This window comes from Hydra vulgaris, chromosome 12, assembly GCF_038396675.1.
Source record: "Hydra vulgaris chromosome 12, alternate assembly HydraT2T_AEP".
Taxonomy (NCBI): Eukaryota; Metazoa; Cnidaria; class Hydrozoa; order Anthoathecata; family Hydridae; genus Hydra; species Hydra vulgaris.
This window is the reverse complement of record NC_088931.1, coordinates 21,507,282-21,527,027: the sequence shown is the minus strand read 5'-3', so window position 1 is coordinate 21,527,027 and position 19,746 is coordinate 21,507,282. Positions and strand designations below refer to the sequence as shown.

General features: G+C 28.3%; 1 protein-coding gene across 3 annotated transcripts in view; it reads right to left on the bottom strand.

Moving 5' to 3' along the window:
- The window catches only part of LOC100210595 (dynein axonemal heavy chain 6), a 137,689-nt gene that overhangs the window by 32,876 nt on the left and 85,067 nt on the right, over window positions 1-19,746 (bottom strand). For all 3 annotated transcript variants that reach the window (XM_065812540.1, XM_065812541.1, XM_065812542.1), the window contains 8 exons: window positions 10,873-10,954; window positions 10,577-10,675; window positions 10,381-10,506; window positions 10,146-10,255; window positions 8,439-8,511; window positions 8,271-8,360; window positions 348-430; window positions 107-191 (listed from right to left, as the gene is read on the bottom strand). In XM_065812540.1, the coding sequence (XP_065668612.1) occupies window positions 107-191; window positions 348-430; window positions 8,271-8,360; window positions 8,439-8,511; window positions 10,146-10,255; window positions 10,381-10,506; window positions 10,577-10,675; window positions 10,873-10,954 (748 nt within the window). The remainder of the gene's footprint in view (window positions 1-106; window positions 192-347; window positions 431-8,270; window positions 8,361-8,438; window positions 8,512-10,145; window positions 10,256-10,380; window positions 10,507-10,576; window positions 10,676-10,872; window positions 10,955-19,746) is intronic.

The following is a 19,746-nucleotide window of genomic DNA, read 5'->3' as shown; positions in this document are numbered from 1 at the left end:
GCAATCCAATAAACTTTTTCAAAGTTATCCATTTCATACATGTTAAAACACAGTATGTTGGTTTTAACTGTTTTAAGATGCATCACAACTGTTTTATTAAACATACTTTAGCTTCAACAGCAGCAAGTTTTCCTTGCTTCTCTTTAAGTACACTCATTACAGTATCCAATTCTAACTGGGCAGTGGCAAGTCTAAAACAAATGTTAATATAACTAAACTTTAACTGTATAACTTTTTTTTGAAATAAATATATAGATTTATTTACTGCAATCTGTTTGTAAAAACATTTCTGTTATACTTATACAAATAATTTTTATAAGTAAAATATTATATAAGTATATAACTACCTTCGCCTTTTTGGTTCTACAGTGCGTACAACAGATGCATATAAATCACAAGCACGTGCCCAGAGACACATAGATTTACAAGCCTATAATATATATATATATATATATATATTTATATACATATATATATATATATATATATATATATATATATATATATATATATATATATATATATATATATATATATACATATATATATATATATATATATATATATATATATATATATATATATATATATATACACACACATAATTGTCCAAAAAAAATTAAAGTGATATTTTTTTAATGCATACCCTCTTATTTTGTTTAAATAGTCTTAAAACATTAAAATATATATATTTTAATGTATATATATATATATATATATATATATATATATATATATATATATATATATATATATATATATATATATATATATATATATATATATATATATATATATATATATATATATATATACACACACATAATTGTCCAAAAAAAATTAAAGTGATATTTTTTTAATGCATACCCTCTTATTTTGTTTAAATAGTCTTAAAACATTAAAATATATATATTTTAATGTATATATATATATATATATATATATATATATATATATATATATATATATATTATATATATATATATATATATGTATGTATGTATATATATATATATACACTGCCGCTCACGGAAGTTAGGACAGAGGAGATTTTTTCGAAAAAGCAAAATTAATATATAATTACGTTATAGAATTTTTAATTTATGTTATTAAAAATTATATTTTTTATACATTTTCAATATAAAATATATTATTAGTCAGTTTTATGTAATAAAAATGTACAAAAACCATTATAATAATTAAATTTTTTTTTTGACAAAAAAACCACCCTTTGATTTAATAACTGCTTTAACTATTCTCGGCATTCTTTCAATTAATTTTCTAATTGTTTCTTTTTGAATATTATTCCATTCTTGTTCTATAATGTTCCATAATGAGATTTTGATGTTGGACATACAGTTCTAATTTTTTTATCTAGTTCATCCCATAGTAACTCAATGGGGTTGAGGTCTGTGCTTTGGGGAGGCCAGGTCATTACACATAATACATTTTCAGCTTTTTTTGATTCTAAATAATTTCTACATAATAATGCAGTATGTTTAGGGTCATTATCATGCATCAGAATAAAATTATCTCCGATTAATCGAAGTCCCGAAGGGATTACACTTGTTTCCAGGATATCTCTATAATGTTCTGCTCTCATTATACCATCGATTTTATGCAAATATCCCACTCCATCCAGAGAGAAACAACTCCAAACTATGACAGAGCCTTCAACATGTTTTACTGTTGGAACCAGACATTGAGTTAGCAATTTTTCTTCAGCAGATCTTCTAACGTTAACTCTTCGCTGATTTCCGAAAACTTCAAATTTTGACTCATCGGTCTAGAGTACTTGTTTCCATTCATCCATCGTCCAATTTTTGTGGAGCTGTGCCGAACGGAATCTCTTCTGTCAATTAACTTTTCGTAGATATGGTTTGTGGATAGCAACACGACCGTGCAAATTAGCTTTTTGCAATCTTCGTTTGATTTGTACTGACAGAAACTTTTTTTTCTCGATCACAGTTGAAAATAGCTGTTATTTGTGGAGCAGTTAACATTCGATTTCGCTTACTGATGATTTTTATACGTTGGTCATCAGTTTTTGTTGTTATTCCAAACTTCCAGATTCTCGATATCGACGAATTGTATAGCTAACTGTTGATTTACTCAGATTTAATTTTTCAGCTATTTTTCTAACTGTATAGCCTTCTTGAAGCAAAGTGAGTATTGCTGTCCTTTTTTCAACAGTTATTGGCTTACCTTTAGGCATATTTTTGTCAATATTTTGAATTTACACTAAAAAAATAATTTTTAATTTTACCTTTGAACTTCTGCACTTGAAATTTTTAGAACACTAACACAAAATACACAAAATATATACAAAAACACAGTTAACAATAAAAATACTTGTTAAATGACAAACTTAAAAGATTTGAGTTGATAATGTAAAATACAGGTTCATACGTGACCTTTAATATGTTTATGCGTTCTCTGTTTATTTAAAATAATAAGACTTTTACTTGTGAGTACAATTTATGTTATTTTAAATGTTAGTTAAATAACATATTTACATTAAAATAACTTAATTTAGAATTTTTTTGATACAAATTTTATTTAACTTGATTTATTTTTATATAAACATTAATTTTACTATAATAAATAAATAAATAATTTTATAACATAATTACATTTTAATATTGTTCTTATGAAAAAACATTTTTTGTCCTAACTTCCGTGAGCGGCAGTGTATATATATATATATATATATATATATATATATATATATATATATATATATATATATATATATTTATATATACATATATATATATATATATATGTATATATATATATATATATATATATATATGTTATATATATATATATATATATATATATATATATATATATATATATATATATACATATATATATATATACACACACACACACACACACACACACACACACACACACACATAATTGTCCAAAAAAAATTAAAGTCATATTTTTTTAATGCATACCCTCTTATTTTGTTTAAATAGTCTTAAAACATTTTTAAAAAATTTTCTGCTAAGGATCACAACAACCCGTGCTGTCTTGCAGCGAAACGTGTCTGTGCTTGCATGGTAAGGCGCAACAGAAATCTCACATTGCTTGCTAATTATTACTTGTTTATTTTATTAGTAAACACATTACTTTTGAGAAGTCAGCATATCAGTGAAGTTACATAGTTCTAAAAAGGAGATATATATAACAAATCACTGGTTCGAAACTTCCCCCTAATGGACAAGTACTGGGAGTTCTATAACATTTTAAAGTGAATTTAAGTGTCAATGAGAGTGTATTATTTACTGGGAAAAGACATTTATACCAACTAAATCATTACCTAACATTGTTAAGAAACTAGTTTCATTATACCAAGTTTGGGGAGATTTGCAAAAAAATGAGAAAAAATACAAGAAGTTTTTGAACAACATCGACTAGAGTTTCTTTACAACTTAGACAATTTGTTTGACATTGCTCATGTTGGTGCACTTAAGCTAATTAAGATAAATGAAGATAGGATCTTCTTAGACCGCCAAAGAAAACCAGGTTGTCCTCGTCACTTAGCCAGAGTGGACAAAAAACTTTCAGAAAAAGAATAAACACGCCTTTAAGAAGGTGCTAAATTCTTTGCATCGTTAGCTCAATCAACATTATATTATAAACCACCAAAAGAAAACTCATTTTCTGATTCTGAAATAATAGATTTTCATCAAAATAGACCCAGCCTAAGTGGTGCTTCCTCTCAGCCCAATAAAACTTGTATGCAAAAAAAGTTCATAATTCCAAAGTTGGTTGCCGCATAGATAGATGTCAGTTAAGTGTGAGAGATTCTGTATTTATAACTGAAGCTACTATTGACACACTTGGGCATAACACAGATGACTTTTCTGTAACCAAGCCCATAGAATCCATACAGAAATGCGAAGAAAACGTGTTGAAGCTAAAAAATTTAATTTTCAAAACAATATCCCAGATATGATAACTGTCTACTGAGATGACAAACTATTGCTGGCTCTAGATTCATATTAATCTAAAAAAGAATGCCTCACAATAATTATTTCATATGATGATAACAAACAAATTATTGCTGTTCCGAAATTGGACAGCTCATCAGGAAAAGAACAGGCACAGACAGTTTAGAATTCCATTATCAACTGGAATCTTGAGGACAGAGTGCAGATTCTTTTTAGTGATGCTACTGCTTCAAATACATATAAATGGAGGATGTGTGCTTCTTGAACAAAAACTGGATTGAGAAATGTTTATTTTTGCTTGCCATCATCATATCTAGGAACTAGTATCAAAAAATTTGTTTGAAGCAAAAATCAGCCAAGTAACTACAAGCCCATTGTGTTGTGTAAAAAGTTCTGAGAAAACTGGAAAAATGTCAATGCTGAAAAAATACAAATCTGTACAGAAAGGCTTGTTTAAGTGTTTCAAAAATTAATAAATTGCTAGAACTCTACTGATTTGAATTTAATAAAGAAATAGCTAGAAATGACTACCATGAATTAATCGAGATTTCAATAATATTTCTTGGTGGAGGTACAGAAAAGAAATTTAGGATTTAAGATTTACAAAAGTTTTGTCAGCATTAATGGTATTTGACAGATGAAGTATCTATTTTGTCTTTATTTGATGATGATATTGATCAAGAAACTAAAGTAAAAATGGTTGCTAACTTAGCTCAAGAAAACCCATCAGCCCATGATAAACATTTCATTGCATCCAAAGAAGAATTTTGTGGCCCAATTTTTATTATATCTTATATGTAAATTATGCTTCAATAATTTTCTTCTATAGTTTACCATACGATTGATAACCATTTTTTCTGTTTTAATATCAGAGAAAAACATCAACGACTTTGTTTCTGCCAAAAGCAAGTTCTTATTTAATCAACTCAAAATTGATGACAGTTTTCTAAAGAAAAGCCCTTCTTTTTGGTAAAATAATTCGTTCCAACAAGCTAAAAGGAAGCTATTGATACTGAGATCTTAATTGATATGGTAGATAGAGCAGTTAAATTAATGCAAGACCTTCATTGTTGAAGAGGAGTAAAAGCAATTTTTATTACATTATGTACAAGAACACAGAAACATATATCCTGATTATAAAAAGCAAACTTTGAATAGGAAATTTAATGATTAATGTGTCTTTTACTATAAATACATAATAAATATTATAAATGAGTTTTATTTACTAAATATAAAAAATAAACTCTACAGTTACTCTGTCCCTACAGTTCCATACTAACTTTTTAACTTAAACTTTGATGTCAGGTCAGCAATCGGGGATTATCATTATCTGATCTCAATACTATACATGAAAAAAAATTGAGGTTATGCGTTTTGAAATTTGAAAAAAAAAAACTTCACCCTTATAACCTGGGACATATAATATATATATATATATATTATATATATATATATATATATATATATATATATATATATATATATATATACACACATATACATATACATATATATATATATATATATATATATATATATATATATATAATATATATATATATATATATATATATATATATATATGTATATATATGTATATATATGTATATATATGTATATATATACATATATATATATATATATATATATATATATATATACATATATATATACATATATATATATATATACATAGATGGTTTTAGTTAAATATTTAGGTTTGCTGACGTAATCAAAATGTCAAACACATTTTGTTATTTGATAGTTGGAACTTCAACTGTCAATCGGTAAAAAAATTTCTTTGATGGATTGTGTAGTTTTTGCTTGGCATCTGTTGAAAAATGGAAAATCAAAATGAACATTTTTGTCATATTTTACTTTTTTATTTCCAGAAAGGAAAAAATACATCGTAAGCTCACAAAAAGTTATGTGCTGTTTATGGTGACGAAGCTTTAAAAGAACAACAGTGTCAAAATTGGTTTGCCAAATTTCATTCTGGTGACTTTTCACTCAAAGATAAAAATTACTCTGGTTGTCCAGTTGAAGTTGATGACGACCAAATCAAAACAATAATCAAGTCGGATTGTCGCAGTACAACACGTGAGATTGCAAAGAAGCCTCATGTATCACATACATACATTGAAAATCACTTAAAACAACTTTGCTGTGTATGAAAACTCAACATATGGGTTCCTCGTGAACTGAAAGAAAATCATTTAACACAATGCATTAACATCTGCGTTTTGTTAAAGAAACGTAATGAAAATGATCCATTTTTAAAACGATTGATAACTGGTGATGAAAAATGGGTTGTTTACAACAATGTCAATTGGAAAAGATTGTGGAGCAAGCCAGGTGAACCAGCTCAAACAACATCAAAAGCTGATATTCATCAAAAGAAAGTTATGTTATCAGTTTGGTGAGATTACAAAGGAATTGTCTACTTTGAACTTTTACCACCCAACCGAATGATCAATTCAGATGTCTACATTGAACAACTAACAAAATTGAACAATGCAGTTAAAGAAAAGCGGCCCAAATTGACAAATCAAAAAGGTATTGTATTCCATCATGACAATGTAAGGCCACACATCTTTGGTCACTCAGCAAAAATTATTGGAGCTTGATTGGGAAGTTTTACTACATCCACCATACATTTTTGACCTTGCACCATCTGATTACTTTTTATTTTGATCTTTTTTTTTAATTTTTCTTAACTGATGAAGCAATGATTTAAAGCTGAATAGAACTATATTAAAATAAAGTATGTAGTTATTTATGTCGTGTTGCTCAAACACAGGCTTAGTTTCACAAAAGTAGAGAATAAAATTTGCATGCAAAAATGTCAACATTGCATTTTAAAAATTGTAAAGTTTTGAATGTTTAACATAAAATACAATCAGTGTGAAAACTGTATTGTTAGAAATGGAAATGTATCTAACTAAGTTAAACACTGTCATGGCTAACTTTTTAAACTACACTGTATTTTTGCTAAGCATTTCTTTTCAAGATTCAAGATGTAAAGAACTTGGTAGTAAAAAGAGTAAAAATATTAAACGTAAACTTATCTTAACAATAAGACATTGTAAAATATTAAACCTAAACTTATCTTAACAATAAGACATTGTAAAATATTAAACGTAAACTTATCTTAACAATAAGACATTGTAAAATATTAAACGTAGGCAAACTTATCTTAACAATAAGACATTGTAAAATATTAAACGTAGGCAAACTTATCTTAACAATAAGACATTGTAAAATATTAAACGTAGGCAAACTTATCTTAACAATAAGACATTGTAAAATATTAAACGTAGGCAAACTTATCTTAACAATATCAATAAGACATTGTAAAAATGAGACAATACTGAAAATTTAATTTTAGAAAATAAAGTTTTTTTTGAAAGTCAAATCTTTTTAAGATATTAGCAATCAAAATGTAATTCATTTCTTACATTTACAAAATGAGATGCAGGAAATGTTATTAAAACTTTTTGGCTATCAAAAAAAAATAAGATTCTGTTGCCAATTGTTTCACAGATTTCAGAATGGAAAAATTTGCTATGACACATCTATATGAAGCTGGTAGCATTAGGATTCTTGATAGATTTTGGATGAACAAGTTATGATGAGCAGATATTTAGCAACATTGACATCATTAAAAGTAACTTGAGAACTCTCTTAATGATATTAGCCTTAAAAGTTGTCTAAAATTAAAGACCTCCATTTAGGGCCCAGTTGTAAAACAAATCTGTGAATCAATTCACTCACAAAAATACCACTTATTTTTTTGTAAATATATTTGCTTTAATTGTTTATTTGTTTATTTACTTTACAATATGTAAAAACAAGTATATAAGACGTATAAATATCATTGAATATCATAAAATAATAAGTTGTTGATAATAACCTACAGTTTTTTTACATTAGCATCCTTGGAGTTCTCAGTAAAATTCAGATTTTGTTGATAATAATCTACAGTTTTTTACACTAGTTTCTTTGCAACTTTCTGTAAGTTTTTAAAAAACTATTTAAGAAAAAATGGCTCTCTACTTAAAGTAGGTTGCCAAAACCTGGCATTAAGTGACTTTAAATATAACATTTTTAGTTGAGCATTTATTTAAAAAAAAAAGGTATAATAATATATATTTTTTCAAAAAAAAAAAAACATTTTATAGCATTTTATTTCTGTCTTTTCACTTTTTAATAAATTTTCTCTACAGCAACTATCTTTCCTCTTCTACAGCTCATCATTTCACTATTATTAAAAATTTAAAGTAAACCAAAAAATCGACTCACCTTTGATGACTTTTCTGCAATTTCAGGTAAAAACTTTGGATTTTCAATATACTTTTTAAGTTTTTTCAAAGCTGAATCAGGGATATTGTCCTATAATAAATCATTTTGTATATGTGTGTATAACTAATATTAATGTACTATCATATCAAAATAAACACCTTTATTTACCTTATCAAAGTCAATTAATCTTTTCAGAAAGTTCGGATCACCAAGAAGAATCTTTGCAGTTGCCCAATCTGGTCTACAATGTCATGAAAATTGTTTTAAAATCTATTTGTATGAAAGAGCCATAAATTATGTTCATGCATATATATATATATATATATATATATTATATATATATATATATATATATATATATATATATATATATATATATATATATATATATATATATATATATATATATGGGCAATTGTGCAAGTGTGGCGGTCGTAACATTTGACACTCTTTTAGCTATTAAAATTAACTGAAAATGGAAATGACTTGAATTTTCCAGAAATGTGAAATACTATCATATAGTTTAGCATGTAAAGATTACAGCATTAAAGTCTTAAACTTTTTTCAAAGACTAACTTTATGTAGTGTGACGGTCATAACAATTACTTTTTATCACTTCTGAACAAAACAACTTTTCAGACTTAATGCAGTGAACAACATGGTAAAAAAAAATTATTTGGTGTGTGTATTTAGCACATTATTGTATGCTGAGTTTCATAGTTTTTATTTGAAGTTTTACAAGCATTTTTGTGTTTTTTCTGTTGTGACTGTTCTAACGAATAATCCAATGCTTTAAAACAACAAATAAAACAATGCAACCAACGATGTAAGAAAAAAAGTATAAATGATTATTAAAAACCATATATACTATATTAAAAAAATACATTATAGCATCTTCAAAGTTAATGCTATCAAAGTTAATACTATAGTGCATTATCAAAGTTAATAATTGAGATTATGGATATACGATACAATTTTAAACGCTATGCAACAAGAATGTAAATAAGCATCCAAACACATTTATACAACCCTTACAACTTTAAAACCATGCTATGGTATGATAAAATGATTACTTTTTTTAATAACTTTTTTGCTTAAAAGTACTTTTAAATAGTTAAAAAAAAAAAGAGCTATGGAGTTGAGTGTGTGTGTTTCATAACTTTTTTTCCTTTTTTTTCCTTTCTCAAGAAATTGCCCATATATATATATATATATATATATATATATATATATATATATATATATATATATATATATATATATATATATATATATATATATATATATATATATATATATATATATATATATAATGAGAAAAAAGCATTAAAAGCTTTTTATTGCAAAAATGTTTTGAAGTTTCAGATTAAGGACAGCAATGCTACCAAAATAATACCAATTTGAAAACATTTTAAAGAACTGTTTTAAAAAGACAGACAACTCAAGTTTAAACCAAAAATCTTAAGACCTTGCAGTTGCCAAGTTGGCAAGAAAATACAAATTTTGAGATTTGTACCAGTGAAACATTACAGATCAAAAAAAGACTGATGTATGTGTGTGTGCAAGTGTGTGTGTGTGTAATTTTATTATGACAATTCAAATAACCAGAAAAACTGCTCTATGTATGTGTGTGTATTATTACTTTTATATTATTGCATGTATTATTACTATTATATACTATTATGGAAGTTAGTATAACCAAGAGACTGCTGTTTGTGTGTGTATTTCTATTATTATTTTATGTGTAACTCATATTAGTAAATGTATATATGTGTGTGTATATTTATTTATATATACATAATTTATATTTATATTATATATACAAGTATATTTATATGTGTGCATAGATATTTGCATATACTTAGTTTAACTTACTTTGCTCCTAGCAAAATACAAACAGATTCCATTACAGTCATAACCATTTCGGGAGGATTCGTAAACACACGAAGTTCAGATATGTCTGCTTTATCTAGTGAATCTAGTGCCTGCCATCAAACAATTATTGTATGTTATTTTTCAACACACAATATAAACATGAAAGGGTTTTTTTTGCTTATATTGTGAAAAAAGATTTAAAAGGTAAAATAAAAGTATAAAAATAAAAAAATACTTTGTTGGCAGCTTCTAATGCTGGTAATGCTTCATTTAAATCTTTTTGAGCGTCTGATGCTATAGCTTCAGTTTCTTTAGCTTTTTTACTTGCAACTATTTCATCAGCCATTACGATATCTCGAACCTATACAAAAATATCTAATAAAATAAAAAATTTCGCAAAACATTCAGTTAAGTTGGTTTAATAAATAAACCTTGTCTGCTTCCAGTTGATCGACTTTTAATCTTTCCATAAGTTTTTCAGTATCAAGAGATTTTTGCTTGAGCTCTGGTTCTAATGCTACTAACTCGACCTTGAAATTATTATACAAACATGGTTTTAAATAAAACATGGTTTCAAATAAATCATTTGTGGTTTTCAAAACATCAGATCCTAAGTATGTACACTTAAAAAATTTAAACTCACACAAAATTTGAAAACCTCGAACTTTCCCAAAAAATTGATATTACAAATTAAAAAAATGCCTCAAATGTTCAAAAGAAAAAATACCTGCATACTGTCAACAACTTTGTTAGTCTCCAATAACTTTTTTAATCCATTTCTTACTCGATCTCTTGCCCCAACCAATTGTCTATATATATATATATATATATATATATATATATATATATATATATATATATATATATATATATATATATATATATATATATATATATATATATACATATATATATATATATATATATATATATATATATATATATATATATATATATATATATATATATATATATATATAATATATATATATATATATATATATTAACCCCCCGAATTTGGGTCAGCATTCAGCAATGCCAACCTAACTGCCTATCTCTAAGTGTTTGAGGTCGGCGAAAATTTGTTGACCACTGTTCTATGTTTTATAGTAACCCCTTTGTATCAAATTTTTTTTGCTGACCTGATGCCGACCTCTAACAGGTCAGCAAATTATTTTTCCAACCTCATTTTTCCTAATTCCGAGGGTTGATATATATATATATATATATATATATATATATATATATATATATATATATATATATATATATATATATATATATATATATATATATATATATATATCAACCCTCTTTGACTAAAATGACATTTATTCCATTAAAATATTGAAAAAGGTCACACACAAACCACTTTGAAATGTGGCGTCACAGTGATGTAACTGTTTGGGAAGCTTCTGTAGAATTCTAAAATTTTCTTTAACTGTTTTGCAGTCTGCTATAAACTGGTATATAAGCGAGGTGTTCAAAGCAGGTAGTTGAGTTTTAATTATCTTAATTTGGTGTCAACATTATTATTGTCTTATTTTAATTATTGCGCATTCTCTATTGTTTAAGTATAAAGAGATCCTTGTATTATTTGGTAAGTTACATTTAACTCTTTCGCAAATTATAATTGAGCATATAATATTTTATTAGTGTCTGCCTATTTCATTTTCTATAATCGTTACTTGCTTCTTTTGAAATTTCTTTGAATAACAGTTCAATTGAAAACTTAATAACAGTTTCTTTAATTTGTTACGTAAATAATATTGACGTTAAGGCCTTTCCTATTTCAGTTGCTGAGTAAAAGACAACATGTCGTTCAAAAAAAGCTCTTCTAACATGGAGAAGAACAAGGAAACCTGGACAAAGAACTTAGTCCAGTTTCAAGCCCCATCAAGAAGAGGCAACGTGGCAATTTATAAAGCACCCTTGAGAGAACAGAGTCGCATGCCCCTTTAAAAAATCACATCATTGGATGCTTCAAATTTCTTGAATCCACTGCCAAAGAACGGAGAGAGGATCCGTTTAATTGCTGTAGAGCTTAAAGACCTATGGAGCAAAACGTTGAACTTCCCGCATGTATCTGATTGAGCCATTTGTGCAAGACTAGCAAAACTTCTGAAAGACTACGAGCGCTGCAAAAAAAAAACAACCTTTGATTCATTGAATGAACTGTTTGACATGACCAAGATGAAAGGCGAATGGTTGTGCAAAGAGGATGAGAACCTCTACAAACTGCAAATTGAGAGCAAAGGTCACGTTAGTTATTTGACTGGCAAACCTGCTAATGCTAATATCCACCCATCCAAGCGAAAGAGGGCAATGGAAGCAACTGTGTCCACACCTACCAGCTTAGCGCTACCTGATTGTTCCGAAAGCACGGACTCATCCAAGAACAGTACAGACAGTCCTTGGGAGGATGAAAATGCAGCATCAATGAGCAAAAGGAAGCATAAACCAACAGGCATTGCAAGACGTCTTGTAGCATGCTCAAAGCTATCATCCCACGGAGCAGCAGTGGTGTGCTGCCAGCTTTCCGGTGAGGGCATTGAAATCCCAACCCCGTGTCAATCAGCAATCCACAAGGCTATCTACATGAGAGCTGCTCAGATGAAGAAACACTTGGTGAGCACATTTCATCTAGAAAAGTGGAGCCTACACTTTGATGGCAAACATATTGAGGACTTTGAATATCAGGCCGTAGTTCTCAAGAATGAATCTAAAGAAATTAAGTTGACTGCGCTAAAATTGAAAGATGTGAAAGCTCAAAAAATTGCAGTAGGACTCCAAGATGTGTTAGAGGAGTTCAACCAGTGGGGACCAGTTGTGATGATTGCTGTCGACACAACAAACATGAATACTGGCAAGAAGACAGGTGTTGTTGTTCGGCTGCAGCAAATGTTTTAAGAGAAAGGTCACCCCAAACCCAAGTTCATCAGTTGCCAGCACCATGTGCTAGACCTTGTTCTTTGCATTGTCATGGACAATGAGCTCCATGGGTCGACTAAATCACCAAACAAAGAGTATTTCTTTGTGCAGGATTTGATGAACAATTACGATAAATTGAAAGCAGCCTTCAGCAGCAGTAAAACTGAGATTAAGGAAACAGTTGGCTGGAGAGATGACATGAAGTTTCTCTACCACCTCACTCGTGTCTTTCGTCACTTAACTGAGGGAATAAGATCCCCTTCATGAATTTCAAACAGATCTCAAACATCAGCAATGCACGGTGGAACTTTTGTGCCATTCTAGCCCTTCTTGCGTTTATTCTGATGCCAGAAACCCGGATCAGGTTGCATAAAATCTGTTCATCCATTTCTTATTAATGGACTAACCATTGGTTCAGCAGTTGATTGTTCTGCAGTGAAGATTTTGAAGAACTATCTGAAACTCTGAATGACTACTTAAAAGCTCTCAATTGTTTGAAAACCCACTGGAAAACTGATGACTCTCCAACCAACATTGCCCGGAGCAACCAATGCGGCAAGCGTGCCATCAAAGTTATGCAAGAATTGCATTACTCCTGCTGCAATAAGGACAACCTCCCACTGAGATTCATCCTCTCTAATGACATTATTGTGAACATTTGACTTCATTGTGCGTTTGATGATCCTATATAATTTTGTATGCATATGACTCTACAGCTTGTAATCAATTTTGTATCTGCTTACAGTGACTTCAAAAATTTGGCCAAAAAGCTAATAAATAAAATTCTTAAAATCATTTTGTGCGTGAGGTTTTTTTATCAAATCGCCTTGAATGTAATATTTTATTTAATCTTAGATGAAAGCTCGTCAAATTATGATACAGGGAAACAAGGTTGTATAAAAGTCATCACTCTAATATATATATATATATATATATATATATATATATATATATATATATATATATATATATATATATATATATATGTATACATATATACATATATATATATATATATGTATATATGTATACATATATATATATATGCATACATATATATATATATATATATATATATATATATATATATATATATATAATATATATATATATATATATATATATATATATATATATATATATATATAGGTATACATATATATATATATATATATATATATATATATTTTAGTGAAACAAACGCTTGCGCTGGTGGTATAATATAAAATTGAACCCTAATATTTTAGTTTTTGCTGACAAAACAAGCAACAGAAACTCATCAAAATATACTGCTGACAAAACAAGCAACAGAAACTCATCAAAATATACGGCGCAATAATATTTCTAATAATTATGAAAAAGCACCAAAAAACTTGGAAAACACCATTGATTTAGAAGCTCAAAACATTACCAAAAAAATTAACTTAGATGCGAGAATTGAATCAGTTGCACCAGCGCAACCGTTTGTTTCACAAGAAGATCACAAACCAAATTTTCAAAATAAACTCCCTTGTAGGTTGCTAGTTCCTTCAAAAAGTGAACTAGGGCACGTTAGTAAAATAAAACTAGACAAAATTAATAACTGTATTCAGAAAAAATAAGGTTTACATCAGTGGAAAAATACCACTGATGTTATAGATTGGTTTTCTAAAATTAACAATAAAAATGAATGCACATTTATACAATTTGATATTATTGATTTTTACCCCTCAATTACAGCAGAAATTTTAGATAAAACAATAGAATTTGGAAAATCCCATTTAGAAATTACACTATCCGTATAATTAAGCACTGCAGAAAAACTTTACTCTATTTTAATAAGGAAACGTGGAAGAAAAAAACCACACACGAATGCTTTGATGTAACAATGGGAAGTTACAACGGAGCAGAAATTTGCAAATTTGTAGGTTAAATATATTTTAAATACCCTAGCTAAAATAATCCAAATTAATCAATTAGGTCTTTATCGCGACGACGGTTTAATAACAATGCATAAAAAATCAGGGCCATAACTCGATAAAATTAGAAAAGATATTATTAAAGTTTTTAAAAATATTGGCTTCCAAAATGAAATAAACATAAATTTAAAAACAGTGAGTTTTCTTGATGCCACATTTAACCTCTCAGAAAGTTCCTATAAGCCCTACAAAAAGCCTAATGACAAATTATTGTATATTAATGTGAATTCGAACCATCCCCCTCAAATTCTAAAACAAATTCCACTTTCAATTAACAATAGGCTAAACCAAAACTCTTCTAATGAAAATATTTTTAACTCCTCTAAACGCGTTTATGAAGATGCCCTTAAAAAAAGTGGCTTTCAAAATTTCGAGCTAAAATTTGAAAAGAAAGTTGCAAAAAAGCGTAATAGAAATAGAAACATAATTTGGTTCAACCCCCGTACAGCAAAATGTTTCAACAAATATAGGTAAAATTTTTCTAAAATTAGTAGACAAACATTTTCCTCCCTCTAATAAATTACATAAAATTTTTAACAGAAATACCATTAAAGTAAGTTATAGTTGTACAAAAAATTTAAAAAGAATTATAAAAGGCCACAACTACTCGTTAATTAATAAAAATGAACATATAAAAGAAAAAAACACTGATTATTGTAACTGTAAACAAAAATAGATTGTCCTCTAAATGGAAAATGTCTTTCGAAAAATGTAATTTACAAGTGCATTGTTTCCTCACAAAATAACCCTGATAAACAATATATTGGCTTAACTGAGGGGGAATGGAAAAAAGGTTATGCCAGCCATAAACAATCGTTTAAACAAAAAAAATATTCAAAAGAGACTATGCTGTCAAAATATATTTGGGATTTAAAAGAAAAAAATAAAAATTTTAATTTACAATGGTCTATTCTAAAATCTGCCCCTGCCTATAATAACATCTCCAAAAAATGTATGCTATGTTTGCAAGAAAAATTTGAAATAATTACTCATCTTAAATCAGGAAAATTTATTAAATAAAAAATCTGAATTAATTTCTTAATGTAGGCAAGAAAATAAATACCTCTTAAAAAATTATAAAAACAAATGACCAAATTAAATTATCCCCATTCCAAAGAAATTTATTTAATAATTACTTTCTGTAACTTCCCGTTAACCGAAAAAATATAGTAATTAAAATATTTTTTCTTTTCATTTTTAGTTATAATAATTTATAACTTGCTGTAAAAAATTTTTTCTATAAATTGAAATTTTTTTGAGATTTAGTAACTCTTCCTGATGATCCAGCAATGGTGAAGCTTAAAGTTGAAGAAAAAAGTTAGATAAGTGTTTTTTACTAATTTATATATATATATATATATATATATATATATATATATATATATATATATATATATATATATATATATATATATATATATATATAAATGTGTAAGGAGTTGCTAGAGGCTTCAGTACATACATTGGAAATGTGTCATTAATACTAAAATGCAAAATCTATATTTTCTTCATTTTTGTATTATAAACGTGCTCCAACGTATTTAATAAAAAATTTGTAAATAAAATGCAACCGTTCTTTTGTCATCAAAGCAAAAATTTGTTGAAGTTAATATAATATATTGGGTTAATAAATAAATTTAGTAATTTTTTTTTTTTTTTAAACATCTTTGTTTCCAACAAGGCTGCAAGCAATCACTAAATAAAGTTGGGAGTTACTGAAGATTGCAGAGCAAGATAATGATTGACGAACAACTTAAAGGATTGCAAATTATATGAATCAGGAAAGCAAGATGAAGGAAGCGAATTCCAAAGAGCTGATGTTTGAGGAAAAAAGCTAGATGAATAAGAGTTTTTGGAGCACTTAGGAACAGTCACAGAAAAAGGATGAGACTTAATTGAATGACAAGTAACACAAAAATAAATTTTAGTAAATGGCACAAGAGACACTAGCTCTTTAGAGCAGTGCCCATTATAGTATTTGTAGAAAAGAGAAAGAGAAGCAACATTACGATGATGTGATAATGGTTGGAGGTTGGCTGCAAGAGCAGGTCCAACTATGTTTACAATGCATTTTTGCACCTTGTCTAAAAAAGAAAGGCCATTATTAGAAGAACCGCCCCAGATGTGGCAACAGTATTCCATACAAGGCCGGATTTGAGATTTATAGAGATAGAGAATAGAATCCGAAGTAAGAAAGTGACGAACTCGATAAAGAGATGCAACCTTAGCAGATGCTAAATTTGCAACTGATTTGATATTTGGTTTCCAAGAAAGATTGGAAGTTAATCCTAGAAAATGAAGAGTGGATGACTCATCGAGTACATCACCGTTCATAAATATAGGAAGATCTAAATTATTGCAATAACGATTGGCTGAAAAAAATTGAGTTTTATCTGTATTGAAGCTTACCAGACACTGTGAGCCCCATGCTGTAGCAGAAGTGAGATCCTTTTCAAGCTCAAATGCCCCCTCCAAGCAAAAGCAGTGTGTTGGTTTCACTACAAGAATAAATGGTAGTATCATCAGCAAACAATGCCACCTTAGATGTGAGAGTATCTGGAATATCGTTAATGTAAATAAAAAAGAGTATAGGGCCAAAGATAGAACCTTGAGGAACCCCTGAAGATACAGAATAAGAAGAAGAGTGCTGTCCATTGAGGACAACTTTTATACTACGATTAGAAAGGAAAGATTCAATAATCTTAAAGATGTTGCCAGATACACCATAAGAAGAAAGCTTATGGAGAAGACCAGCATGCCAAACTTTATCAAAAGCTTTTGAAAAGAGTGATGGCCTTAACATCTCCACCTTTATCTAATGCACAATAAAACATATTGGTTATTACTGTTAGCAAATCAGCTGTAGAACGAGAAGATCGAAATCCATATTGATGGTCAGAAAGTAAGTTATTAGATTCAAGATGAGAAATTAAGTATTTGTTAATTAAAGATTCAAAAATCTTGCTTATGATAGGAAGAAGTCTAATGGGACGGTAGTTAGATGAATCAGATTGCTCTTCAGAATTTTTGAAGATAGGGATAACAGACTCCGCTTTCCAGCAGGCTGGAAAACAAGACTCTGATAAGCACTTGTTGAATAGTTTTGAGAGTATAGACGACAGCTTCAAAGAACACTTCTGCAAAACAATAAGAGGTATGTTGTCTGGGCCACAACCTGTAGAAGAGTCTAGGTAGGAAATCACTTTAGATACAGAAGCTGGAGTGATACAAATGTCAAGCAATGGATCAACCTGCTTGTTGGCAATATCAGGTAGAACGCAACTAGTAAAATCAAGAGATGATGTTGATGAAAAGTTTTTAGCAAACAATTCAGCTTTGTCTTTAGGTGAGGTGACAAAGTCTGAACCATACAAGAGAGGTGGAATTAAAGATTTGCCTTTATTATTAATACTATTAAAGATTCTCCAGAAGTTGCGAGAGCCTAATTTTTTAGATGAAATACGAGATTTCATGACCGGAGAATAGCGGGCTTTAGCGTTAGACAAAACCTTTTTACAATAGTTTCTAGTAGTAATAAACAGATGTCTGTTTTCTGGAGAATTATTTTGCTGATAGATATGGAAGTAGCGGTTTCGATTGGCAATCGCCAATCAATGTCAAAGAAATGGCATTTATCACTAGAAACAGATTTTTAAATTGTTGCTCTGGCAAATGATAGTCGCTCTACTAGATATACTTAAAAATTGTTGAAAATACCGCAATCAACAGTGAGTGATACTATTCGCCAGTTTAAATATAATGGTACAAATAAAGATAGGAAAAGAATTAGACATCCCTGCAAAACATCAAAAGCTGAAGACAAGTAAACTATACTCTCATGTAAACAAAATAGACTATTAATAGCCCAAGAAATAACATCTAACATAATGCAGCTCGAAAACCTACACACATACATACAACCTACTGTCAAACATGGTGGAGGTTCAGTAATAGTGTGGGGTTGTTTTGCTTCTAATCAGGTTGGTAATCTCATGAAAATAAATGGAATTCTTGATAAGAGCGGATATCATAAAATATTATGTAGATATGCCCTGCCTTGTGGAAAGTGTTCTATTGGCCACGGGTTCTCTATGCAACAGGATAATGACCCAAAACACTTTAAATACTGTACAAATTATTTGCGAAAAGAAAAAAGCTAGCAGAAAACTCAAAATTATGACATGGCCCCCACAATCCAATAGAGTTACTATGGAAACAAGTGGATCGTGCGGTAAGAAAAGAGTGTCATCAACAACTCATTTGTGGTCAATTTTGCATCGAGTGTGGAATAATATTTCTCCAAATTATATGGATAATTTAATCAAACATATACCAAACTTATTTGTGCAGTAAGGAAAGCTGATTTTCTGATGAAAAAAATAATTAAACTTTTGTTAGCTATTGCATAAACTTGTTTATTTTTATCATAGGTTTAAAGACATAGATTAGTTTCTAATTATTTGTAATGATATTTGGTTAATTGTAATTAGTTAACTTGTTTTTCTATATATATTTTTACAGAGTGACCGGAAACTTTTACCTGGGTAGTGTATATATATGTGTGCGTGTGTGTACATATATATATATATATATATATATATATATATATATATATATATACATAAATATATATATATATATATATATATATATATATATATATATATATATATATATATATATATATATATATATATATACACACACATATA